Below are 25,796 nucleotides of genomic sequence, written 5' to 3' on the forward strand. Positions count from 1 at the left end.
TCTTGGCCCCTTTCACACCTAGACCTATAGACTCCTAGCACTCCCTTCCCTAACACCTGCCGCATTAACATCCAGTCAATCTGGGCATACATTGAAAATTGTGGTCATATAGATTTAGAGTTTGGGGCATTGGGACCAGATTTAGGTCCATACTAGTAAAGCCGAAAACATTATGTCAAAGAGGTGTGGAGAGAAAATGATTTGAAAACAAGAAGAGAGAATGGAATCAAAGAAAAAAGCCTGAGCTTGGAGTGAGGCCAAGACCCGGACCGAGCGAATGGTGGAGGGAAAGTGGGGAACAGGAAAGGTGGCAGAGAAGGCTTTTGCTTTGCTGCTGTCAGTTGGACATTCTATTCAACTGCCCCTGGTGGGCATTCCGGTCCACTGAGCATGCCCAGTTTGTGTGACTGACTTTCACCAAGTAGAACAATCAACAAGATCACCATAAAGGCTTTACCAACACCAGGCCAGTAAAGTGACCACTGAAAACCATTCCCAAATCTGTGATCAATGGACCCAAGTTTAGGGAGAGGAACTCCTTTGGTCTACAAAAATGCTTTGAGTCCCAGTCTCTAATTTCTTCCTTCTCAGATACTCTGGTCTCCACCCAAGGGACAATATTCGGTGAGATGCAGCCATTTTGTTGGTCAGCAGGAGCTCAGAAGCAAGAAAATGTCATAGTGGTAGAATACAGCATCATCCTTCTCAGTAGCAGCCCATCGCTGGAAGCTTCCAGATCGTTGTGCCAATCAAGTGGAGGAGGGACTTTCCTTTAGAGAGCCTTATGTGAACCTTTTGTGAGAAACTTGTCAACTTGCTTGTTCAGTTTTTTAGCCATACTATTTCTGATACTTAGGTGCTGTCTCTTAGAGAGCCTGAAACAGCCAAGACATGACTCAGGACATGGAGGAAACTGTAGGTGAGCATCATGGGATCCTGAGGAGCTAAGTGTTTTGTGTCTATGCGATCATATGTTTATGTGGGATGGGGGATGGTGTGAGTCATTGTGGAGGGTCTGTACAACTTAAAGTGTTATAAAAAGTTATGCTAAAGTAAGATTATTTCTCTCTACTCTCCTTTTATTTCAAAATAAATAAATCGCATTGGTTGTAAAGGGACAGTGATAGACGAGGAGCCTGAGAGATGATGGTGCCTTACTTGCTTTAAAAATATATAGTCTACCTGAAGAGAAAGTGCCTACAACACAAAGAAAGACAATCTTTTATCTAATCTTAAATACTGGAAAGGTCCTTTGGAAATATTTTCCCCTAATTTTCAAGCATGGTTGCCTATTTGCTTTGCCAAAAAAAGACTGTGCTAAAGGGATCTGTGGCTTGATTTGGAGACTCACCTCCAAGGGTTTCTCGCTTACCAATTTGCCATGTGGCCTGAATTGCTCAATTCCTTTGACTCACATGTTTTTTTCAGTTTTCTAATGAGAGTTATTCAAATACAAATATGCCTGGAAAGTGCAAGTCAAACTAATTTAGATCATTATCAGAAAACAGAAGGTTTCATTAGCTTGGGACCAGCAGAGGGACCTGGCAAGGCCAGAAGGTTAGACAGAGAGAAACAGAGGTAGACAGACTGTGGAAAAGTACACAGAGGAGGTGCTGAGGAGAAAATGAAAGTAAACAGCTGTATCACACCATTGTCTTCTCATGCTCAGGTAGGGTGGAAGAGTTTCAGCTCATGGCATCTGAGAGCTGCACCTTGGTAGAGAGGATATATAGGGTGATACCTACATGACAGGAGGGATAAATAGGAATGTAGCATCTTTTTAAAAAATATTTATTTATTTGTTTGAGAGAGAGAAAGAGCACAAGTGAGGGTTGGGGGCCAGGGGAAGAGAGAGAAGCAGACTCTCTGCTGAGCAGGGAGCCCAATGTGGGGCTCCATCTCAGGACCCTGGGATCATGACCTGACCCGAAGGCAAATGCTTTACTGACTAAGCTACCCAGGTGCACCAGAATGTAGCATCTTTTATCTTCCCCTTCCCCTTTAATTCAGGTTTTGAAAAAAAAATACTAAGTATCTATTATTTGCAAGTATATCAAGTAAATAAAATATGAATAAAACTTAGCTCCTGTCATCAAAGAGCTGACAGTCAAGAAGAAGGAGGATCTGGGGCAAAAGAGAGAGAGACAGAAGTCAAGAGAAAAAAAAAATTCTGTAACTCTTGCATAGGAATTAGTAGGAGAGACTTAATTCTTCTTTTTATGTACATTTTAGAGACTTTTGGAGATATTAACCTCACTCTAGACATGCTGAACATGGAAGATAATATTAGCAAGGTAAGGAAAATAGAGAAAAATCTCTTTTCCATTTACTTTTCCTAGTGCAATTATTGCAATATTTCATATACCTCTTTCTTCGCCTTGACTTCTTTTCTCTCTGGCTTCATACACAGCATTCAACCTTTCAAAAAGTAGTAATAATGGAAGGCATTGTCATGTTTAAATAATGACATTTGGCGTTTGAGGAATCATAGTATACAATTCTGGAAGTTAGCTCAAGAATACTCCTTTCTATAACCTGATACGGGCAGATGTGGAAAGAGGGAGAGGCCAGACTTACAACCATAAGAGTTTCCTCCTGTAGAAGCTGAGGGTTCCTATGACAATCCCCAGAGATCTCCACTACTCATCTGTGACACTAGTCCACGAGTGGAGATTTATTTCTCTGGGATGGGAAGGCTTTTCTGGCCCCAACAACCTTTTGTAAAATACCAACAGCTACCTCCAAGGGACACTTATCTAGGAAGCAGCACCCGAGAAGCTTTCCAAACACAGTGACTTGTATTATGTTCACCCCTCATACCTTTACGAGGTAGACATGGCTGTTTCTACTTCACAGCGAAGAGGAGTGAGACCCACAACAGGTATGTGACCAGAACACAAGGCCGTCTGACTCCAAAACAATGCTCCCAATCATGATCCAAGGCAGCCTCCCTGTGAAAGACAGGGTCTACACCTTCATCTCCTAATCTGGTGGACCTCAACCCTGACTGCCTGTTAGAACCCCTTATGTGAAGGGAGTTACGTCCCATCTTCAGCATGGGCATGGTACCTTGAAGGCAACGTGCTTGAGGTTACTGGGCATTTCAGGACCCCAGTCTCTCATCTACCCGAGACCATGCAGCCACCTAAGAGATTGCGAAGAGTCCTCTCACACAACATCTGGTCCAGCCCCATGATTCTGACACTGCGGTCCTGTTCAAAAGCATTCACAACTTACTTTCTATAAGGCATGAATAAAGCCAAGGACATATAAACCTCCCTTAGGATCCAGTTTCACAGCTTATCAGTCTCTTTGGGAATCACAGTGTGTTTCTTAATAACATAGTCACTTCCCAGTGGTAGGAGCAGTGGTCTGGGTAATGAGCATTTTCCATTCCCCTGAGTCGCCCTACTACAGCGACTTTCAAGACTGATACGTTAGGTAGCCTGCTTGCACCTTCAGTTAGATTTTGTCATAGTAATGTAGTCAGGTTAAAATAGTTTTCAGAAAGAACTTTGCTTTATATATAAGCTTTTGTGTCCTAAAGCTGCATATTATGTTCAGGAAGCCCTAATTAAGATGCATTAAAATCCCCCAATCAGGAGAACATGTGCTGTGATGAGCACTGGGTGTTATACAAAACTGATAAATTATTGGACGCTACATATGAAATGAATGATGGTATGATAGTTGGCTGACTGAATTTAAATTTTAAAAAGATGTATAAAATCCATTGTGAAGTAGAAACACATTGCTCAGTTTGATGGTGTTAATCATGTGTACTTCGTTTGATTCCTTTAGTTTTGCAACTCAGATTCTGTGTATACACTTGTATGTTCACAGGAAGACATCTATAGTCATCTCACTTCCGTTATTCAGAATAGTGACATCTTGGATGATGCAATCGTCCAACGGTTGATTTATTATGCTTCTAAGGACATGAGAGACAACAATGTAAGTTTGATTCTCAATGATAAATCAATGCCAGGGTCGCTACTGGTCCTTAAGTGACCCAAATGCACCCATGTAGACATTTACAAGCTTTTCCTACATTACTGCCTGAATTGCAAATCACTTTCATTTGTTTCTTCATGATAACTTGGATATTATTACAGTACTGATTATTTATCCCTCCACAGATAAGGAAACTGTGACAAAGTTAAAAAAAATACTTTAGAGGTAATATTATCCATTCCAGTTTTAGATGAGCACGTTGATTTTTGGAGAGATTTTTTTCAAAATAACTAGAACCCAGTTTTCTCACTTTCCATATAAATTATTATCTCTCATGTGCCTACTTAGCTACCTATGCTAGGAATTGTATCAGAAAAATTATTTGTAGACATAATTTGAGTTTTAAGGTGTTTTCTTCCAGAAAGGATGTTTACCTGCCAAGGGTACTAACAATCTATGATTCATTTCAGGCCTTGAGATTTGGAGGAGGGGGGCACTTCTGTGATTCCAAGTTGGACTACAGTACAAGGAGGGCCAAGCAAACCTTTCATTTAAATGCAGCCTTTTGGAGCCTTAGGCTAAAAGATAAGAAGTGGGATGACCAGGGTCTCACCATTTCTTGGTCTCGAATTCAGTCTATTCTCCCAAAATACGGCACAGGAGCCTCAAATATAGGACTTACTTCTATGGGTTTCCAATCTTTTCTAGATTTTAACTTAGCAATTCATTCTACCCTATATTGTGATGTTTTGTCAGTGTATTTTCTAAAAGCTTGTCCAGCTCTTTTTATTATCTTCGGCAGGAGAATCGATCAAATTTACCTAGTTCAGCATTACCAAAAGAAGAAGTCCCTCCAAATATCTCCACCATCCAAGATAACTGGATCAGGACAATATGAAAACCCAAAGTCCAGATTCCCTGTCCCATTTCCCTTTCACCATACTTCAGGCCTCCAGCCACAGTGATTCGTCATTAACACATAAAACATAGATCCTGTGTTCACAGGGCCCGATCAATTCACAAGAAAGTGTATTTTGACCTCACGTTTACAAGCACCTTATTAAAACCTGGTTTTAAAGTTCACTAAAGTTACCTCTGCTGGACAGCTACTGACCCTTACCCTAGAGACTTTCCCCCCTGGGTTTGGAACAGCCTGTTCTGTCCCTATCCCAAAGCCAGGGGAACTTAGAATATTGTCTAGACCCTCACCAAACCCTCTGCTCCTCCTCCAGTTGTTGTTATTGTCTCCTTTTTCCTCCTCAGATCCTCAGAGAAACCAGAATGCTGGCTGGTGAGGTGTTGGTGTCTCTTGCTGCACATGATTTCAACTCTGTGATGTATGAAGTACAGAGTAACTTCAGGATCCTGGAGCTACCGGATGAATTCATCGTGCTTGCTCTGGCTGAACTGGCGACCAGCTATGGTATGGAGGGAAGACTCTCCACATTTTCCTGGGAAGTATCCACCCTGACTAACTGTCTAAAACCAGATGGGTGCAAACAGCAGAAAGGAGAGCATTCTTCCCTTCTGCCATGCTCAGAAGCATCGACGGTGGGACTTAGGTGGTTGTTTCTGAGCACAGATGAGCCTGCTGATGCACTATTAGTCCGTGCTGCTCTCTCTTTGGCTGGACCCTCCCACCCTCACCATCCCTTTGATCTGGCTTTGTGTTTGCAAAAGCCCTTTTTTCGCAAGGCCTCTTCTGCAAACCACTGAACACTGACATGAAGTATGTAAGAGTTTATTAGGATTATTTTTCTATACCACGTTTTTTAACAAACATTTATTTATGTATTTATTTATTTAGTTAATTAGTTATTTTTATTGAGTATCTATTACCTGGGCTAGGCTCTGGGAATGCAGCCAAGTTCTGGTGGGAGAGATGGACATTAATCCAACAATGATCCAAACAGGCAATTGCTACAAGCAACAGGTACAGCTAGAACCTTCTTTTAAATCAACCACTCCTTGATTTTCTAACTACAGCCAGGCCTTACGGCCAAAGAAGGGGTCGAGGAGAATATCTTCCTGCAGCACCTCATCTGTCTCCCTGACACAGCTTTGACATGCTCCTTGCTGACATGGAGAACCGCAGAACTCTCCAGTGTGAGAGGATAATGATTTTCTCCTCTTGTGCCCCTCTTGGCAGTGTCCCAGAGTATCCCCTTCATGATGATGACCCTGCTAACCATGCAAACCATGCTCAGGCTGGCCGAAGAGGAGAAGATGAAGGGAATTTTCTGTATTGGTGGGTATTCCTATGGTTTCCGCTTTATGATGACCAGACTATGAATTGAGCAAATATTTTGTTTTTCCTTTTACTCTAGTTTTGTTCTATTAGCTAATAATAATAGCTACCATTTACTGAGTGCTTACCACATGGAAGTTTCTCTGCAGGGACTTGTCTCTCTCAGTCCTCAAAGCAATTATAATTCTCTCTGTCTCAATCCTCAAAGCAAGGTAAGTACTATTACCCCCTCCCTCCATCATTTTACAGATGACAGTCATGAAAATTAAGCAATTTCCTTAAAGTGGTGACAGTCAGTGAAATGGAGAGGTGGTGTTCAAGTCTGTGTGACTGAGATCTATACACTTTCCATTGCTTAAATAGCCTCCATGTCTACTAGCCTACTTCTTGGACTGGATCACACTTTCCCCACAATGGTTCTGGGAGTTCATCAGTTCTTAGCAGCAGGCTAAATGTTGGCATCGCTGTATAATGCAATATTGTAATAAATATAAGTAATCAATCTGATCAAAGTACCAGCAATCATAAAATTAAGGAAAATAGGTAAGCAAACATGGGTCACAAATTTCCTCTACCCCGAAACTGAAATACATCTAGAGTAATGAAGAGTCTGCAGAGAAGAAAATGGCCCTGGAATTTCCAGGAAAAAAAAAAGAAACCATGTACAACACAGTGAGAGGCTTCTTGGTTGAGTCTGGAGACCTGGGCTCCTCTCCTTGATCATCCTCTGAACCATCCTCTCTCCATCTCATTTTCACCTCTAAACACATTAAATAAAGGGATTGTTGGGATCCCTCTCCCCTCTAAAACCCCCCAGCACTATTATTTTGTAATATTTAAAAGCCTGTGTTTCCAAGAATGTCATCTTTACCTCTCAACCAAGACTTTTCTGTTCTGTTTTGGCCATTTCTTCTTTTCTGCCCTCTATGGAAGCAATATTTGTATCTGGTATATCCTGAGAATGTACTCTGTGCCTGAATACTGCCTTGGGTATTTTAAGATTATTATTTCCTTTAACCTCACAGCAACCCCATTAGGTAAGTAACATTTTTCCTTCGTTTTACAGATGAGAAAATTGAGGCATAGAAATATAAGAGCTTGCCTGCAGTCATGCAGCTGGTGTGTGGCAGAGCCAGGATTTGAACTATGACAGTCTGGCTCAAGAACTTGAGCAATTTTATACTAGATTAGCCCACTTTTCAATACTTTTTTATTTTTCCTACTTACTATCACAGCTAACACTGTGTTGTTACAAATAAACTTTGGTGCTTGTAATAGCATTTCTACCCGCAATATCAACAACCCAACAGGGAAAAGGAAATAAAATTAGAAATCATCACAGCATTGAAAAAGGGATTCTCTGTCTTTGTGTTATAAAGTTATCTAGTGCCCTTTGGTCTTAAAGCAACTTTTGCCTGGCTGCCACTAAAGAATAGGTATAAAATTTCATAGTCATGCATCCGTCCATCTAGCTATTCATTTAATCAGCCAATAAGCAGACATTGTGCTCATTGCTTCAGATAGTCAAGAGATAAGACATCCTTTCCCTCATGTTGATTTTGGCCAGTACAAGATGAGCACATACACACACACACACACACACACACACACACACACACACAAGATTATGACAATGTATAGCAGGAGATGATCAGTTTGAAGGGAATGTTAATGAGTCAATACATGGCCAGCTTTTTGTCGGCTCGGGGTCTTTCCAGAGTATTCTTTGCATGTGAAGTATCATTGAGGAGTAAACTATGAATTTTCTTCATCATCTAGTGAAACAAGAGAGCTGAAGGAACAAATAATAGTATTTAATACATTTGATGCAAATATATATGGGTTCGTGGTCCAAATGATATTTTTGCAAGCCCAACATTTTTTTATTTTATTGAAGTGAAACAGACCCATGGAAAAACATACCAATCAGAAGTGTACAGGTTGATGAGTTGTCACAAAATGAACTTACTCGTATGACCACCACTCAGGTCAAGAAGTGGGAATTACTAATAACCCAGAAGCCCACCTCATCTTTCCTGCCAATCATCATGATCTCTATCCTTTCCAAGGGTAACCACAAGCCTGACTTCTAACACCATAGCTTAGTTTCACCTATTGTGAAATTCATACATGTTGTTGTGTGAAATTGTCTGTGTTCACTTCTGTATACTATTACATGTCTATATTACAGTTCATCCATTCTACTTGCTGACAGACATTTTTCTGTTTTCTGTTTGAGACTATGACCCCCCCCAAAGTGAATATGAACATTCTAGTACAAGTTTTTTAGTGCCTATATGTTTGTGTATTTAACCAATTTCATACTTAGGAGTGAAATTTCTGGGTCATAAGGCATACATAGTCAATGTTTTCTAAAGTGTTTGTATCAATTCACACTCCCCCCAGCCGTATGTGAAAACACCAGCTGCACTTAGTCTTACCAACACTGACATTGTCTGAAATTTTAGGAATTCTAGATGGTTTGTTGTATTTTCTCATTATGGTTTTAACTTACATTTCACTACCGTGGCTGAATACTTTTTATATGTTTATTTGGTACAGTCATATAACATTTTATAGAAATTATCACACATTTGTTAATTATCAGTACGCTCTTCTCAAAGTATTTTATGGGCCCTCCCATCTTTATATTTTTCTCAGTCTGTGGTTGTTTTTAAAATGCAGCCCTTGAGAAGTTCAGCAAGGCCATTTACAAATATGTCAACCACTGGAGAGACTTTCCCTATCCAAGATTGGATGCCAACCGACTATCTGACAAGATCTTCATGCTGTTCCGGTATATAATGGAGAAGTGGGCCCCCATTACCTCGCCCATGCAAGTGAGTGGGGGCCTCGGCATGCCCCAAGCGAGCTCTCCTTCCATGCTTCTTGAACTTCCTCCCCTTTCTGACATGATCATTAATCTCAGTTGTTTGGAAAGCTATGAGTTGTGTTTTTATAAGGTATATCAACACTCTTGTTTTTCCTGTTTCAAATCACTATTTATTCATTCTTGAGCTAATATTTATTGAGTCCCCATGACATGCCAGACACTGTTCCCCATGCTGGGGAGACAGCAGGGATTGAACAGACCAAAATCCCCACTCTTGTGGAACTGACATTCCAGTGTGTGGAAAGAACAATGACTAACTGGAGATGAGTAAAATATAGAGAAATTCAGTATTTCATGTCTTATAACCCATATTTGGGCTGAGTCAACTCTTTAGGAAAAACAGCAGCCAACAAAAATTTCCCATGTCGGGCACTTGGGTGGCTCAGTTGGTCATGCAACTGCCTTTGGCTCAGGTCATGATTCTGGAGTCCCAGGATCGAGTCCCACATTGGGCTCCCCACTCAGCAGGGAGTCTGCTTCTCCCTCTGACCTCTCCCCTCTCATGGTTTCTCTCCCTCTCTCTCAAATAAATAAATAAAATCTTTAAAAAAATTTCCCATGTCTATGAAGATGACAATAAAATAAAATATCTAAAGACGTGCATGACTACTTCAAAAGATTGAAATGCCTTGTGCAGAAGAGATTACAAAGGGCATGCACATGGAATCCCATGCCTATCTTGCTAAATCAGTATAATTTTTAAATGGAGAGTAAATTACATCCTATGTAGGTCTTTTATTCCTATATTTAAAAGATGTAGCACTTGTCTTCTCTAGCTCAGTTTCTTTTCTATACTTTAAGCTACCAAAGCATTTATTTTTTTTTTAACATACTGAGGTAGTTAAATCATTAGCAAACTTGGAACTTTTAAAATATCCTATAGAAGTCTTTTCTTTAAGGCACCTGAAAAACACAATTCAATACAAATTCACCAAGTACTTTCCTAGCTTCCCACAGAAAGAGTTAGACAAGTGACAAGAAGGTGCACACAGTAATGAGGGACCAGAGAGAGAGAGAAGCACTTAAATCCTGTGGCGAGTACTGCAAAGTCCGTGACATTGAAACTGAGCTTGCAGCCTATAAAGACATTCACCCAAGCAAAAGGCATTCCCTAAAGAGGCCATAAAAGTTGCTGAAGCAGAGCCTGGAGACAGGATAACATGCACACTTGAGTGAGTCCAGTAGAAGAGAGGGAAGGGGGAAAGAGAAGGGAGATATAAAGAAGCAGAAACAAACAAACAAAAAAAAACAGGAAAGATTTTGGTCTTAGTCACATAATGATGAGTCTTGAATTTTACACAGGAGTTTGGACTTTTTTTTTTTTTATAAGAAATAAGAAACCTTTGGAGGGTTCTAAGCAAGGAGAATGAGATCTTAGAAACTAAGAAAGGAATAACTTTCAAGAAGCAAAAGGAGATGTATGAAGTCTATTGTTACGGTGCTCAAGCGAGAATAATCTTAAAAGGCATCCATTGCTTGGAAATGTCCAACTCCTCAGAAGAATCACCCAGCTGACACACAGTTGAGTGAAATAAATGGTTGTTATTCTGAGCCACTACGTTTTGAGATGGTTTGCTAAACAACAAAACTTAGCTGACAGAAAAAAAATTCATCACCTAATATTAGGTAGAAAAGCAGCATATAGAACAAAATATTAAAGAATGGTGTCAGTTTTTTAAAAATTAAAATGTATAGAAGAAACATAGGGTAGAATAAGTCAAATTAATAAAAAAATACTAAAGTACACCAAAGAGTGATTATCTACGGATACTGTCATCGATGTGTATACTGTGTTTCCTTCTTCATAACTTTTGTGATTTCTAAATTTTTCCAGTCAACCTATTTACATTGATATTTTACACTCATTTGTTTTTTATATCAGCAGAAGCCAGAGTGGACTGAAGAGTAAATGAGAGGTGGGAAGTAAAGATGGCAAACGTAGACCTCTCTTTCAGAAAACTTTGCTTTTTGTTTCTTTGTTTGTTTCCAAGTTTTTATTTAAATTCTAGTTAGTTAACATATAGTGTAATATTGGTTTCATAGGTAGAATTTAGTGATTAATCACATAATTTTTTGGAGAAAAGAAAGAGACAGAAGTGGGGTCAGAGTGATTTGCAATTGAAGAATTTTTTAATATAAGGGAAATTTTCAACTTAGTATATTGAAAGAAAGTGACTAGTGGAGAAAGGTTAAAGAAATAGGAAGGGGACAAATATGGAAATGAGTATCAGTAGAGATACAAATGTAGACAGAGCTAAAAATACAAACATAACTGTAACAGCTTCATGCAATGATCTTAACCCAAACATTTTTTAAAGAATTCTTTCTTGGTTGGAAGCAGTGAGGAAAGTTGTGTGGGGCTGTCTAAAGCTCCAAGTATTCTGAGAACTGTACAAAAAGCACAGTGAAGTCTTAGACGTGGTATTCGTTGGCTGCCTCTGCAGACTTTGGCCATCGTTAAGGCGCACGGCCCCACAGTGAGCCTGCTGCTTCATCGGGAAGACCTCTGTGACTATGCCCTGGACCAGGTACCCTGGCTCCTGAACCAGTATAAAGACAAAGAGATTGATTTCCATGTCACTCAGGTAAGAGCCACACCCTCAAGGAACCGATTCAGAGAGTCTATCCACAACCATTCTGGAAGACAGTAAGTCTCCAGATGTCCTAAGGAAGCGAGATACCGGTCTGGGCAGTTGAACTTAAATACTTTTTGAGAAACATGAGGTAGAGAAGAGGTGGGCATAGCTGGGTGATGGAATATCCAAAAAAGGGATTAAGAATTTTCTTTTCAAGTTGCTGAGGCACTGACTAAGGCAGGGGGTTCAGAATCACTAAAGAAAACTGGTGACCGCAGGAAGGTTATGGGTTTGTTCTCCTCACAAAAAACGTAATTATTTGTCTTCCACATCCTGTGCTGCTGCTTCATGGGCAGCCTCCTACTAACCTTTGAGAGCTTCCATTCTAGAGTCTAAAACAAATACTGACCGCGGTGGTCCTTTATGACATTGCCCTTCCAAAGGGCTTGAGAAAGACCATCTTTATCAGTTTACTCCACCAGGTAAGAAAACCCTGCTGTCAGATCTGATTGTTTCATTTCCTCTGGTTTTCTGTTTTTAACATCTGCCACCTGATTCTTCTTTCTCATTCAGGTGTGCAGAGCTCCAGAGCCCCCTGTAAAGGAAAATGAAATTGAAGCTTCAAGCTGTTTCCTCATTCTAGGTAGGACCTAGCAACCAGAGGGTTTTTAATAAAAATGTCTTGCAGTGATGATGACAACAGTGATGAAGGATGTGCAAACTGTTGCATTAGTTATTACACACACACACATACACACAATTCCTTCAACTCATGGTATCCTGTGCCTCTCCCTATCCTCCCATTCCCAAGAGAAGCACAACAGGTAGGTACCCAATCACCCAATCACCCTGGTTTGCCTGGAACTACTGGACTTCCAGGGATAGAACTTTCAGTTCTAAAACCAGAAAATTTCCGTACACATTTTGAGACTTAACCCCTTTATCAGATACATGGTTGGCAAATATTTTCCCCATCCCATATGTTGCTTTTTCATTTTGTTAATGGTTTTTGTGGGTTGTTGTTGTTGTTGTTGTTGTTTTCTGCTGAGCAGAAGATTTTTGGTTGATTTAGTCTTGCTTGTTTATTTTTGTCTTTGGTGCTTCTGCTTTTACTGTCAAATCCTAAAAATCATTCCCAAGACTGATGTCAAGGAGCTCACCACCTACGTTTTCTTCTAGAAGTTTTATGGTTTCAGGTCTTACTTTCATGTCTTTATTCTGATTTGATTTTTGTATATGGTATAAGGTAGGGATCTAGTTTCACTCTTTTGCATGTGGCTGTCCATTTCCCAACACCATTTATTGAAGAGACTATCCTTGCACTGTTATGTATTTTTTACTCCTTTGTCAAAAATTAATGGGCTACATATGCATGAATTTATTTCTGGGCAAACCAAGGTGAGTTGATAATCCTAGGGATAGGAAATCATTTTTTCCTTGGTATTTGAGTCTATTTCAAACTGTGTCAAACCTAAAGTCACACCATTTCTCCCTCGTCATCTCTTAATATCTAGTCCTTGTCTCCCTCTCACTCTCTTCTTCACTCTTTCCCCCTTCCTTCTTATTCTCACCCACTGTCTGGTTAAAACACCTGGTGCAGGTCATAGAGGAGGCACCAAGTTCTCAGAGTCCATATACAAATTATGTTCCAACATACTCTGAAAAGTCTGGACAAGAGCAATCCCATACCTCCCATACCTCCACCTCCACCCTCCCCAAAATATGTCATTTCTACTACTTCACTGCATTACCTTTCTATTATGTTCTCTTTCCTCCAATCAGGCCTTTTCTCTTTCTTCCCTGCTTCCTGCCTTACCTTGTAGCTCTCCAGCTCTCCAACTGGTGAAGCATCACTCCTATCTCCGCCTCCAAGTTGTCCTCCCTGGGTCTCCTCTCCTTTTCTCATCTCATACTGAATAAGGCCCACCCTAACATCATCTTAATTTGATTCCATCTGTTAAAAAAAAACTAACTTCGAAATAAAGTCATATTTATAAGTATGAACAGATGTGGACCTAGGTATATAAATCTCTCTTAGTGACCAAACTGCTTAATTTTGTGATACTAAAGATGCGGTGATGTAATAAAATCTAGTTATCAACCAAAGAGTGACTTTGAAAATCCTCATGGAATTCTGCTTTTCCCATTCACAAGTGTTTTATCAAAGGTGAAAATGAGTTCTTATGACTCCAGTATTTCTTAAACCTGCAGCCCATTCCAACCCCGCAGACCTGATGGAATTTTTTGATGAACAAATGAGGAGTAATAATGAAACCACTCGAATGGGAATTTTGACTTTGTTAAGATCAGCTATCAATGCTGAGGGTAAGCAAAGAAATGAAGCCAGAGTGGTTTATTTTGTCCCAAGAAGCAAACTGAAACCTATGCATTCTCTAACTTTATTCTGTGTCTTTGGGGTATTTATAGAAGATCACATTCAAGTAAAGCTCTGTCTTTTTGGTCATCTACAATCTACTACTTTAAGATTTTATTTTATTGAGAGAGAGAGAGGAAAAAGAGGGTGTGGAAGCATGAGCAGGGGGAGGGGAAGAGGGAGAGGGAGAAGCAGACTCCCCACTGAGCAGAGACCCTGATGAGAAACTCAGTCCCAAGACTCTGAGCTCTTGACCTGAGCTGAAGGCAGATGCATAACTGACTGAGGCACTCGGTGCCCCTATAATTTACTACATTTTCAGTTTCCTCTCTTCTTTACAATTACCTCTTCTTTCATGATACATATGGATATAAGTAGGTGAGAAGAAGTAGAATTTTTGAAAATCAAATTTAGAATTTAGAAGATCTAATAGGCTGGCTAAGAAGCCCAATAAATAGGGATTAGGTGGGAGGAATGCACCATATTCTAGAGATTAGTGCATTTAGAAAACAACAGAACTTAATGAAATATCATATTTCATTAATTCCAAGAAGCACATATTTTCATGATATTGGAATGCATCTCATAACTGATAACATCTTTAATTATAATCAGCCACTATTAGGTTTTTTTGGTACAATATAAAATAGTGGTATCTCATAAGATTGATGATATCTTGGATTCAAAAAAATATGAGAATTCATTTTTATCCTATATTATAGTAATTCAAAAATTAAAAAAATACAGTTATCCCTGAGATTTACTGAAGAATCAGCAGACAAGAAACATGAAGTAGTCTCACAAAATTTAAAACTAGTCCATTGGGCATTATGTGTTGAGTCCACTTTTGAACCTAACATTTTAAACAAGATGAAATCTAATATAATATGGAGCAAAGAGAGCAATAAATGTCTTTCAAAAATTGAAAAAGAAGAGGGGTGCCTGAGTGGCTGAGTGGGTTAAGGTCTGCCTTCAGCTCGGGTCATGATCCCAGGGTCCTTGGATCAAACGCCATATTGGGGGGGGGTCCCTACTCAGTGGGGAGTCTGCTTCTCCCTCCTCTTCTGCACCAACCCTCCTGCTCATGCTCTCTCTCACACTCTCTCTCAAATAAATAAATAGAGTCTTTTAAAAAATGGAGAAGAGGGTAAGAGGAAATTGAGTAGCATGAAATGTTATGGACAAAAGACTTTGTAATTATGTGCCATAACTCTAATGGGTTTTCATCACTCCTAGAACAGACTGTACTCCTACTGAACCTGGCCTCTTAATTTCTCTCCCTGTCCTTCAGAGTCCAAGTTGCGGGATCACATCACTTCAATTGAAAGAACAGTCAAAGTTGTCATGGGTGACCTCAATATAAAAGTAAGAGAAATAATGGGGACTTTGATTTTGTTGATGGTAGTTTTAGGAATTAATGAAATGGCTTTGATTCTTTAAGAGTCTTCTTTAATGATGAATCACAGGCCTGTACCCCTGAAACAAATAATACATTATATGTTAATGAAATTTTTTTTTTTAGGGCGCCTGGGTGGCTCAGTGGGTTAAGCCGCTGCCTTCAGCTCAGGTCATGATCTCAGGATCCTGGGATCAAGTCCCACATCGGGCTCTCTGCTCAGTGGAGAACTGCTCCCCTTCCTCTCTCTCTGCCTGCCTCTCTTGTGATTTCTCTCTGTCAAATAAATAAATAAAATCTTTAAAAAAAAATTTTTTTTAAATCTACTTTAAGATTGCTTTATAAAGAGCTCAGGGATGAATTCTAATTTTAATAGAATTCAATCTTCCCCCAGAAGATAAACTATATCAAGGTAAAGTTCTAAAGTACATTCAGTTCAAGGGCTTCTCAGTAGGAAAAAAGATTTTGCCCAGAGCATCACACTGCTACTCTCTTCAAATGGTTTAAAAATTGCTAATTATAAAAATTATGTATCTTCCTACAAAAAATAATAACCCCTAAGTCTGTTTTGTTTTGTTTTTGTTTTAGCTTAGATATCTTACTTTCCAACTAGGGAAATCTAGAGCAAGTCTTGCACATATATTGCACAATATTTCCTGATTATTTGATTAAAGTAGTCCATATTAGAAAAGATATATAACTTGTACTAGAATGAACAAAAAAATAGAAATTACTGCATTTTTTTATTAAAACCATATTTTGTTTGGATCAAAGCCCTATACAGAAACCAATGAAAAGAAGAAAATTCCCCTAAGAGACTTTTATCTGTAATGACTATAACAAAAGTTAAGCAATAAATAACAATAATTATGCTAAGTGGAATAAACAAGTCAAAGAAAGACAAATATCATATGATTTTCACTCATATGTGGAATTTGAGAAACAAAACAGGTGAACACAGGGGAAAGAAAAGAGAGAGAGAGAAGCAAACCATAAGACAGACTCTTCTTTTTTAATTTCTTATTTTTTTCTATAAACATATAATGTATATTTATCCCCAGGGGTACAGGTCTGTGAATCGCCAGGTTTACACACTTCCCAACACTCACCATAGCACATACTCTCCCCAGTGTCCATAACCTCCCTCCCCCTCTCCCAACCCCACCTCCCCCCAGCAACCCCCAGTTTTAAAACAGACTCTTAAGGATAGAGAACAAACTGAGGGTTGCTGGAGGAGAGGTGGGTGGGGGATGGGTTAAATAGGTGATGGGCATTAAGAAGGGCACAAGGCATTATATGTAAGTGATGAATCACTAAATTCTACTCCTGAAACTAATATTACACTATATGTTAACTAACTAGAATTTAAATTAAAAATTGAAACAAAAATAAATACTTAAGACAGAATAAATTTTTTAAATTAAAAATTTACAAAATAATGATGTAATTATAGATAAAAGCTCGGCCCAGGAAGTGGCCAAGCCAATCAAAAAATGACTAAAAGAGTTTAGGGTAGAATGAAAGAGGGCAGAAACTTTAAGGAGTCTAACTCCCCAGGAAAAAATAGAGAATTACAACTTTTTTTCTCCTTCATTTAGGTAGACTACTGGTATATTTATGCTATTTACTACCTTGTGGTCCTACGTCTTTATTCAAAATTATTCTTTTTTTCCAACTCTCCATTAAAAGACCTATTCAGTAAAGAATTAGATCTGAGGGGCACCTGCATGGCTCAGTGGGTTAGGCCTCTGCCTTCGGCTCAGGTCATGATCTCAGGGTCCTGGGATTGAGCCCTGCATCGGGCTCTCTACACAGCAGGGAGCCTGCTCCCACCACCTCCCCCGCCTACCTTTCTGCCTGCTTGTGATCTCTGTCTGTCAAATAAATAAATAAAATCTTTAAAAAAAAAAAAAGAATTAGATCTGAGTTTTCTATCTTCCAGGGAAGCAATTCAATAAACAAACCTAATTATTTAAAAATTATAGTACAGGTTCATAATCCCTTGTTCTAATCCCTGGGGCCAAATATATTTCAGAATTCACAACCTTCCTGATTTTAGGAAGACATTCCTGTGACTGTAGCCACAATCAAACTCATTAATATCTCTGTAAGAAAATACATGCAGATCTACACTACATAGAATAAGTGAAGACTACAAACAGTTTTAAAACAGTTGAGTTGGGTTTTGCCACCTAATGAGTTAAGGCCAGACTCAAGAAACAAAATTCCAGCATCCAGAGTTTTTTGGGTTTTGAAATTGTAGATAAAAGATTATAGATCTGTAGTTCATCATGCTATTGTTCTTTGAGAATTTTAAAAGCAAGGTAGTGTTTTAACCCACAATACCAACATTTCATAATGTACAGTAACAGAACATATGTCTTGGGAGCAAAGGAGAATAATTTTTGGTTAAAGAAGACATTTCCTGTAACCCTTAAATCATAAGCTATAGCTGGCTCCCTGCTCCATCTATGTGTAGTCCCATCATTCAACTGATACTCCTTTTTGGGAAGGTTCTCACAAACGATCCATGAAGGTTAAAGAAAAGGAGAAGCTAAATTATTGTTCTGCCCAATGTAGTAAAATGCTGCAAATACATTTTTTTGATTCTAGGTGAGGAATTCCACTCTCCTCCTCATTCAAACCATGTGTGAGAAATGCTTCATTGAAGCCCGGGAAGGATGGCCACTGATTGATTATATCTTCTCCCAGTTTGCCATGTCCAACAAGAACCTGGTATGAAGAGAGTGCAGCTTTGAAAGCTACAGTGTAACAAGGGCAGTTAACTAGGGCTCAATTCAATGACTAATTTAGAAGTTGTATTTCAATCTTATCACTTTTATCGATAAATTTTTCAGCCTCTAGCCTTCTGAGTTCTCTTTCACTGGTATCGCTTACGGCTTATGATAAATTCAAGGTAGGTGAAATCATGGTTTTTCCCAGAGGAGGCAATCTGTCCTCAAAGGCTTGAGACAGGGGTGAAGAAAGTGAACTACTTCAGAGAAAATAGAAGACATCCATACTTGCCAAATGGGGGTTAACTTCCTAAAAAGCATGTACGTAAGATGGGGATCTTAGTAAGTCCATGATAGCCAAAATCACAGTCCCCTCCACTAAGCGGCTGTGCCTTTGAAAATTTTGCACCCAAGGCAATAGCAAAGGCCTGAGAGAGGGAGGGAATGTCCGTAGTTCAAGGACCGGCACAATTTTGGCTTTTCTGCTTTATCCAGCAGTGTTTGTTTTAACCAATTCCTCCAACGTGCACTTTAAAACAGAAATTAAGTACTGAAGACCAAAACTGCTGGATTCCATGAGCCCCTTGAGTGACTGTATTGTCCTCCCTGGAGTCTGAGAGCACATCCAAGTAAGGTCAGAGGGAACCAACAGGAAGGATTATTAACAGGTCACCTGTTTCATCTTTCTTGAAGGAAAAACCAATGAAACCTAACTCCCATGAGATTGAAAAGGGAGAGGAATCTGTCCGGGAAACGAGCCTCGAGGTCTTAAAAACCCTAGACCCACTGGTCATTGGAATGCCCCAGGTAAGTGGTTTTCTGTCACTACTGACAGTTACTTTGATCGTCTCTCTAAAGCTCTGCCCATTTAGGAGTAAAGACATGAATTTGTCCTTCATGTGCTGTCATCAGCTTTTTGATGCTTGATGCAACGAAGTACATTGCAATGCTCAGGGCCCAGAACAGAGTAGGTCCTCAAAAGCACCTCCTGTTCCCCTAGCATACCTAGACATATAGTTAAGTGGTGAGTGGCGATTCTAATTCAGCGAATGCTAAACTTTCCCCATTCATCTGGGAAGGTGTTGTAAGCACACATTCTCAGGCCACAGCGGACACTTAAAAATAATCTATACCTTCATGGTAGGAGCCTTGGCATTTGCATTTTTCTTAAGCAAAAATAACCTGAGAAAGGATTAACTGGCCAGAAATGCATGGCATGGACAAGAGACAAGCAACAGACGAGTTTAAGTGGATCAGAGGCTTCATCCAGGATGGCATTTTAAGGTGTGATTCTTGGATTATCTAAGGTATCTATTTAAAACGCAGATCTCCAGGCCATATCCCACATCTACTGAATCCGCATTCTGTGCATAGGGCCCATGAATCTGCACGCAAACACGTCCCAGTATTTCTGCTGCATACTGAAGTTTGAAACATTTTCATGTAAAAGTAAATGATGAAAAGAAGTCTAGGCCCAGACTCCAGTGAGCATGAAATGCCAAATTCCTACCTTGTGACTGATGAGCCATTCAAAATGTTAAGCAGGTGCTAAATATAAGTATAAAATAACTGTAAGAGATCAGTGAATTACATAGGAGTAGACTAAGAGCAGTGAGCACTAAAGAGAGTGAGCACGAGATCAGATATAACTCCCAGGAACTGAGCAGGGTCATGAGAGTAGGAAGGAAATATGGAAGGGCATGGAAGACCTTTTAATGAAAAAAAAAAAATACAGGGCTTGGTGATTAAATCTGGATGGTAAGACAAAGGGAAGGGTCCATGTTGACCCCAAGGTTTCCATGAGGACAAGGGAGTTTTCCAGAGAATATGAAACGGACTGACTAAAGAAACCAAGTGTTGCCAGAACTCCAGAGCAATAAGCTCAGCACCCAGAGAAGCCCATTCACAATCCATTCCCAGTCATTCTCTCTGGGCAACACACTCCAGTCTTGGGGTTTGGGGACATACATGACTTATTTTGGGTTGCCACACTGACAAAGAAAGGGCTTGGTGACCCTTGGTGAGTGGAGCCCAGGTGTACTAGACTTCCTTCCTGCACTGCCTAGAACACTTCTTCACAAGGAAGAATTGTCCTGCCCCAAATTCCAGCAGCAAACCCATGCAGACATGCTGAGTAACGCTCACTACATCCAGCACCTGAACATGAATGTGTACATGAATGTGAACATGAATGCAGAGATTTCATTTTGATTTGGCCTGAAGAGCAAAAATATAACAGGTGAGAGAACATGTTCTTAATCAGAAGGAGAAGTCATGGACAAATCCGAAATCCTTGCATCTTGCCTTATTTTCCCCAGGTGCTGTGGCCAAGAATCCTGACTTTTGTAGTTCCTGCAGAATATACAGGAACTCTGGACTACCTGTTTAATATCATCAGAAGCTTGATTATGGCAGAGGAGAGGAAGAAGAATGATGCCAAGGAGTCAACAGCACTCGTCGTCTCCACCGGAGCTGGTGTGTGCATTCAAAAACAAAGCAAAACGCTTCTTTTATGAAAGGCTCATTTCCAGAAAGGCTACAGTGCTTTGCTTAAATACCCAACCCCAGCCTGAATTCTCTAGCCCCCACAGCAATAATGGAAATCCCTTTCTCTTTCCAGTGAAACTTCCTTCGCCCCAGCAGCTATTGGCCAGACTTCTGGTGAGTGAGTTATGAATAACTAATGTGGGATAAATTTAGGCCACTATAGATCATTCAGTTCTAAATAAATGTTAATAAAAATTACACAGCAAGTCCAAACCAAGAGAAACACTAAAATGGCATAATAAATGTCCTGCTACACTAATACACTCATTAAGATTATTGGCAAGATTATCTTCTCGCTCTGAAATGCTCGTTAAACTTAATTTATTATTTTAAAATAAGCATAGACTGAATTTGATCCCCAAGTACCATTCAAATAAATTCCACATCTATTATTTAGATTTCCTTCTTTCCTTTTCCCTCCCATATGTAGCATTTGCTCAGATACCATTTCCACATGTCTTTATTTGATCAATAAATGTATCTAAGTGTTGGTACCTTCTATTTATTTTTGGTTGATGGTTTCTATATATTTTTCCCCTTTATCCTCAGATGCAAATGGGAGGGGGATTGTTTAAGTATTAGCTTTGCTCTAAAATAAGAAATAGGGGGCGCCTGGGTGGCTCAGTGGGTTAAAGCCTCTGCCTTCGGCTCAGGTCATGATCTCAAGGTCCTGGGATCTAGCCCCGCATCGGGCTCTCTGCTCAGTGGGGAGCCTGCTCCCCCAACCCCGCCTACTTGTGATCTCTGTCTGTCAAATAAATAAATAAAACCTTTAAAAAGATAAGTGAGGAACCAGGTGGTGGGTAATAGGGAGGGCACGTACTGCATGGAGCACTGGGTGTGATGCCAAAACAATGAACACTGTTATGCTGTAAATAAGCAAATAAAAAAATAAATAAATAAATAAATAAATAAATAAGTAAGAAATAGACTGATGTTTGGTTGAAAGATGGTTTAATGTAGGAATCAAGGGCATCCAGGACAGCAATAAAAGGAAAAGGCAGGTGGACATTTTAAATACTCCTGCAGTTGATTAACTTTTTATCTTCCATTTTTCAGGTAATATCTATGCTTGCCAGTTTAGGGAAATTATGTGGGGCTGGTGCAATAGGACTTTTGAAGATACTGCCTGAGATAATCCACCCCAAGTTGGTAAACCTGTGGAAAACACGCTTTCCTGAGCTCCTGCAGCCTCTGGAAGGTACAGGGGAGTGGAATCAGGTCTTTATCGAAGGAGGCAAGAACATAAAGAAATGAGGCACCACTTCTCTGCCTGAGGTTCATTTGAGGCAATTAAACAATGAATTTGATATGCAAAGTAGGCAGCTATATTTTTTCTTTGATTCCTTATGTTCTAATTCTTTACCACATACTTGTACTACAGGAGGATCCAGTGGGTAATATTCTTAGCAGAAACTTTTACTTTTGCTCTGGTCTTTTTCTTCTATTTAGACAAACTCCCTTTTGGTATTGTTCTAAAATTCATTACTATTTATGTTAGAAAATTAAAATATGGTCATTACAGTAGTTACTGTTGAAGTTAACCAAAAAAACCCTAGGTTTGTAACATGGACTGAAGACATTTTCCTGTCTGGTTAGCACTTGAAGTTGGCAACATAGTAAATTTCATCTGAAATTGTCATCCTCTGTAAAGCTTAAAGTGGGGCTTCACCTTTCATTGGGGACCTGGCAAGGGAGAAACAGAGTCCTGACTATTTTCTATTTCTATTTTCTGTTTTTAATTTCTATTTCTAGGAAAGAACACTAGCATAGTGCTATGGGAAACCATGCTGCTTCAGGTAAGGGTAGCTTCTAGACTAATTGTTGATGATGGGATGATAAAAATCAGCTAGAGTCACGCATCTTAACTAAAAAGATCCAGATACCCAAGGGCAGTAAACAACATTTCTTTTCCTTAGGAAAAGGACTAGAATGTTAGAAGTGATTGCTTAAGAATTACAGTCTCTACATCACCATAATTTGAATAAAAATCTTTAGTCTTCGATTTGGTTAAGAGTTAAGATAGTATTGAAGATTTTGGGGTGCCTGGGTGGCTCAGTGGATTAAGCCTCTGCCTTTGCTCAGGTCATGATCTCAGGGTTCTGGGATTGAGCCCCACATCAGGCTCTCTGCTTGGCAGGGAGCCTGCTTCCCCCTCTCTCTCTGCCTGCCTCTCTGCCTACTTGTGATCTCTCTCTCTCTCTGTCAAATAAATAAATAAAAATCTTTTTTAAAAAAAGATAGTATTGAAGATTTCACCTACTCATATTTTTCCCTGTGTCTATCTTAAATCTTCTCTAATTTCCAGTTTTTTCCTCTCCTTATGATTACATTCTTTTACCATTTAAATAAACACAAATTGACATCATTTCCACTTCTGTGCTTCTAAATACAACTCTGTTTCCTCACCTTTCTGCTTCTCACTGTGTTTTTTCCTGATTTCTAAAAACCAAAGAGCCACATTATACCATTTTTCTAGAAAAAAAAAAATCCATAAAATTTCTGGACTTTGGCAACCAGTTTGCAACCAGTTGCAAAGATCCCAAATACCCAAAATGGTAAAGTGCAAGTAGGAGCTGGACATTGGCTCTACAGATAGGATTTTGATTTCAGGAGACTACAGGAGGTCAAGGAGCCCACAGAAAGGGAGCTTTTAACCTAGCATGGTCTCAGTTCATAAGCTGTTTACATAGAAATTAACTATGGCTTCTTAAAAATGTCAAGTTTTGGGCGCCTGGGTGGCTCAGTGGGTTAAAGCCTCTGCCTTCGGCTCAGGTCATGATTCTAGGGTCCTGGGATGGAGCCCCACATCGGGCTCTCTGCTCAGCAGGGAACCTGCTTCCCCCTCTCTCTCTGCCTGCCTCTCTGCCTACTTGTGCTCTCTCTCTCTCTCTCTCTCTCTCTGTCAAATAAATAAATAAAAATCTTTAAAAAAAATGTCAAGTTTTAGTGACCTTTCCTCATCATCTCCATGTTCCATTACTGCCCCTCCCAGAATCAGAGTCTCTAAGATGGGTTTCTGAGACCTGGCATGTTTTAAAGACTCCCACAAATGATTCTTACCCAATATGAGATTTGAAAGTAGCTGCTCTACTTTCCTGGTCTTTAATTCTAGGATCCATCTCTCCTCCTGTATTCATGCTTCTTTTATCATCCCCCTTCTCTTCCTCAAAATTCCTACCTTATTTTCCCCAGTTACCATTTTGAAGTAACTATTCCAACTAGGAAGGAAAGTTCTCTCTCTAGAGGGAAGCCTCGAGAACATTCTTTTCCCTCTTCCAATCTTGAGTGTATTTCTATTTCTATTTAGCCTTCTCCCAAAACTGTTTGCATGTACCTCCTTCTCTCAGACTTCCAAGGCTGTTTAATTTCTTCTCTTCAAAGGGCCCACTCACTGAATGAGTTCCTACTAAGAGAATACCTAGAAATCTTCATGGGCTTTGACACCAAAAGTCCTTTTCTAAAGTTAAAGTAGGGAAAATACAGGAGAAATAATGGACTTTAGAAATTGCAATGGATTTTGTCCTCCAAAAAGACAAAAACACCTTTTTATGTATTGTTCAGTGAAGAAGGAAATAGGTTCAGATGGCTGACTGAGAACTTGGCTCAGAACAATTGGTGAAACGAGGAATGTTTAGTTACTAGAGTTGAAGTTAGCAAAATGTACTTGCACATTTAATTGGTTCTTCAAGACATTTTAATTCTTTATTCCAAAAATGTCCTTTCTTTTTCTTTTAGTCTATGGTAAAACAAACTAACATTGACAAATAAAGCTTTTCCAAATCTGTTTAAAACTTGAAATATGTTAACTTCAATTTAAGTTTCAAAGTGGATTAATTTCTTTTTTTAAGACTTTGGGTAATTTTTATATAAGAGGAAAAAGGAAGGCACTTACATGGAGTTGCTTCCACCTTCTGAATAACTTGTTCTTATTGGAAATTCAGAACATAACAGCATATAGCTATTAAAATAAATAAAGAGAAGGGTGCCTGACTGGCTCAGTTGGAGGAGAATGTGACTCTTGTTCTCAGGGTTGTGAGTTCAAGCCCTACATTATGTGTAGAGATTATTAAAAATAAATAAATAAATAAACTTATAAAATAAGAGGGAAAGTTCCCCCTTACTTAATAAGAAGGGAAATACCGATTTTTTTTAAATGGGAAAAGGAATAATCTCATTTACTATATCTTTATACTTAAAAAATTAAGGTAACAGAGAAGTACTAAGAAAGCACACTAAATAGTTGTATTCATATCTAACTTCCACTTTCTGCAACAGTTACTCAAAGAATCTTTATGGAAGATCAGTGACGTAGCTTGGACCATTCAGATGAGTCGAGATTTCAAGGAGCAAATGGGCAGTTACAGCAACACCTCCCTTGAGAAGGTTGGTTTTTCAACTAAGGGACCTTACTTTTCACCTTATAACCTAACATGGCTGCTCAGCTTCCAATTTGTCTGACTACCACCAAAAAGAAGGAGAAATCACTAGAAAAAAAAATGCTACCTTCTCTTCACCTCACATTTAACCAAAAATTACTCATAGGATGGCACCTGTCTTCAAGGAAACCTGAGTAATATAGTGCCTTTAAGATAGATATGTACCTGGCTGAAATTCAGGTGCTCTGTTTTAGCGAAGGGAGAAAAGTAGATAAGACAAATAGTGGTCCCTGTCACAGCACTGGTTTAATATCAGTTTATTTTTTTTAAAGATTTTATTTATTTATTTGACAGACAGACATCACAAGTTAGCAGAGCGGCAGGCAGAGAGAGAAGGAAGCAGGGTTCCTGCTGAGCAGGCTCCCAGCTGAGCCCGATGCGGGGCTCGATCCCAGAACCCTGAGATTATGACCTGAGCCAAAGGCAGAGGGTTAACCCACTGAGCCACCCAGGGGTCCAATGAGCACCCCTAATGTCAGTTTATATCTTGGTTTCCACTGGGCCAGTTTTGTGATGCTGGCTATGAGAAACAATCTACTACAATTTAACAAAAACTGAGAGCTAAAAGAATGCTCAAAGGCCAGCTGTCTCCTTCCTCTATCCCCAGATGGCTTCTGCCTAACCCTCTGCATTG

General features: G+C 39.5%; 1 protein-coding gene across 1 annotated transcript in view; it reads left to right on the forward strand.

The window, feature by feature from the left end:
- The first annotated feature begins 891 nt into the window (after window positions 1–891).
- Window positions 892–25,796, forward strand: part of MROH2B (maestro heat like repeat family member 2B) — a 64,412-nt gene continuing 39,507 nt past the window's right edge. Inside the window, exons 1-18 of the mRNA XM_046000670.1 lie at window positions 892–919; window positions 2,233–2,294; window positions 3,844–3,954; window positions 5,218–5,377; window positions 6,104–6,202; window positions 8,888–9,042; window positions 11,540–11,680; window positions 12,061–12,153; window positions 12,245–12,314; window positions 13,883–13,996; window positions 15,337–15,410; window positions 18,055–18,177; window positions 18,870–18,983; window positions 20,495–20,651; window positions 20,797–20,837; window positions 21,783–21,924; window positions 22,479–22,522; window positions 25,002–25,109. Of these exons, the coding sequence (XP_045856626.1) occupies window positions 892–919; window positions 2,233–2,294; window positions 3,844–3,954; window positions 5,218–5,377; window positions 6,104–6,202; window positions 8,888–9,042; window positions 11,540–11,680; window positions 12,061–12,153; window positions 12,245–12,314; window positions 13,883–13,996; window positions 15,337–15,410; window positions 18,055–18,177; window positions 18,870–18,983; window positions 20,495–20,651; window positions 20,797–20,837; window positions 21,783–21,924; window positions 22,479–22,522; window positions 25,002–25,109 (1,836 nt within the window). The remainder of the gene's footprint in view (window positions 920–2,232; window positions 2,295–3,843; window positions 3,955–5,217; window positions 5,378–6,103; window positions 6,203–8,887; window positions 9,043–11,539; window positions 11,681–12,060; window positions 12,154–12,244; window positions 12,315–13,882; window positions 13,997–15,336; window positions 15,411–18,054; window positions 18,178–18,869; window positions 18,984–20,494; window positions 20,652–20,796; window positions 20,838–21,782; window positions 21,925–22,478; window positions 22,523–25,001; window positions 25,110–25,796) is intronic.

The sequence above is a fragment of the Meles meles genome, chromosome 3 (genome assembly GCF_922984935.1).
Source record: "Meles meles chromosome 3, mMelMel3.1 paternal haplotype, whole genome shotgun sequence".
NCBI classification, from domain to species: Eukaryota; Metazoa; Chordata; class Mammalia; order Carnivora; family Mustelidae; genus Meles; species Meles meles.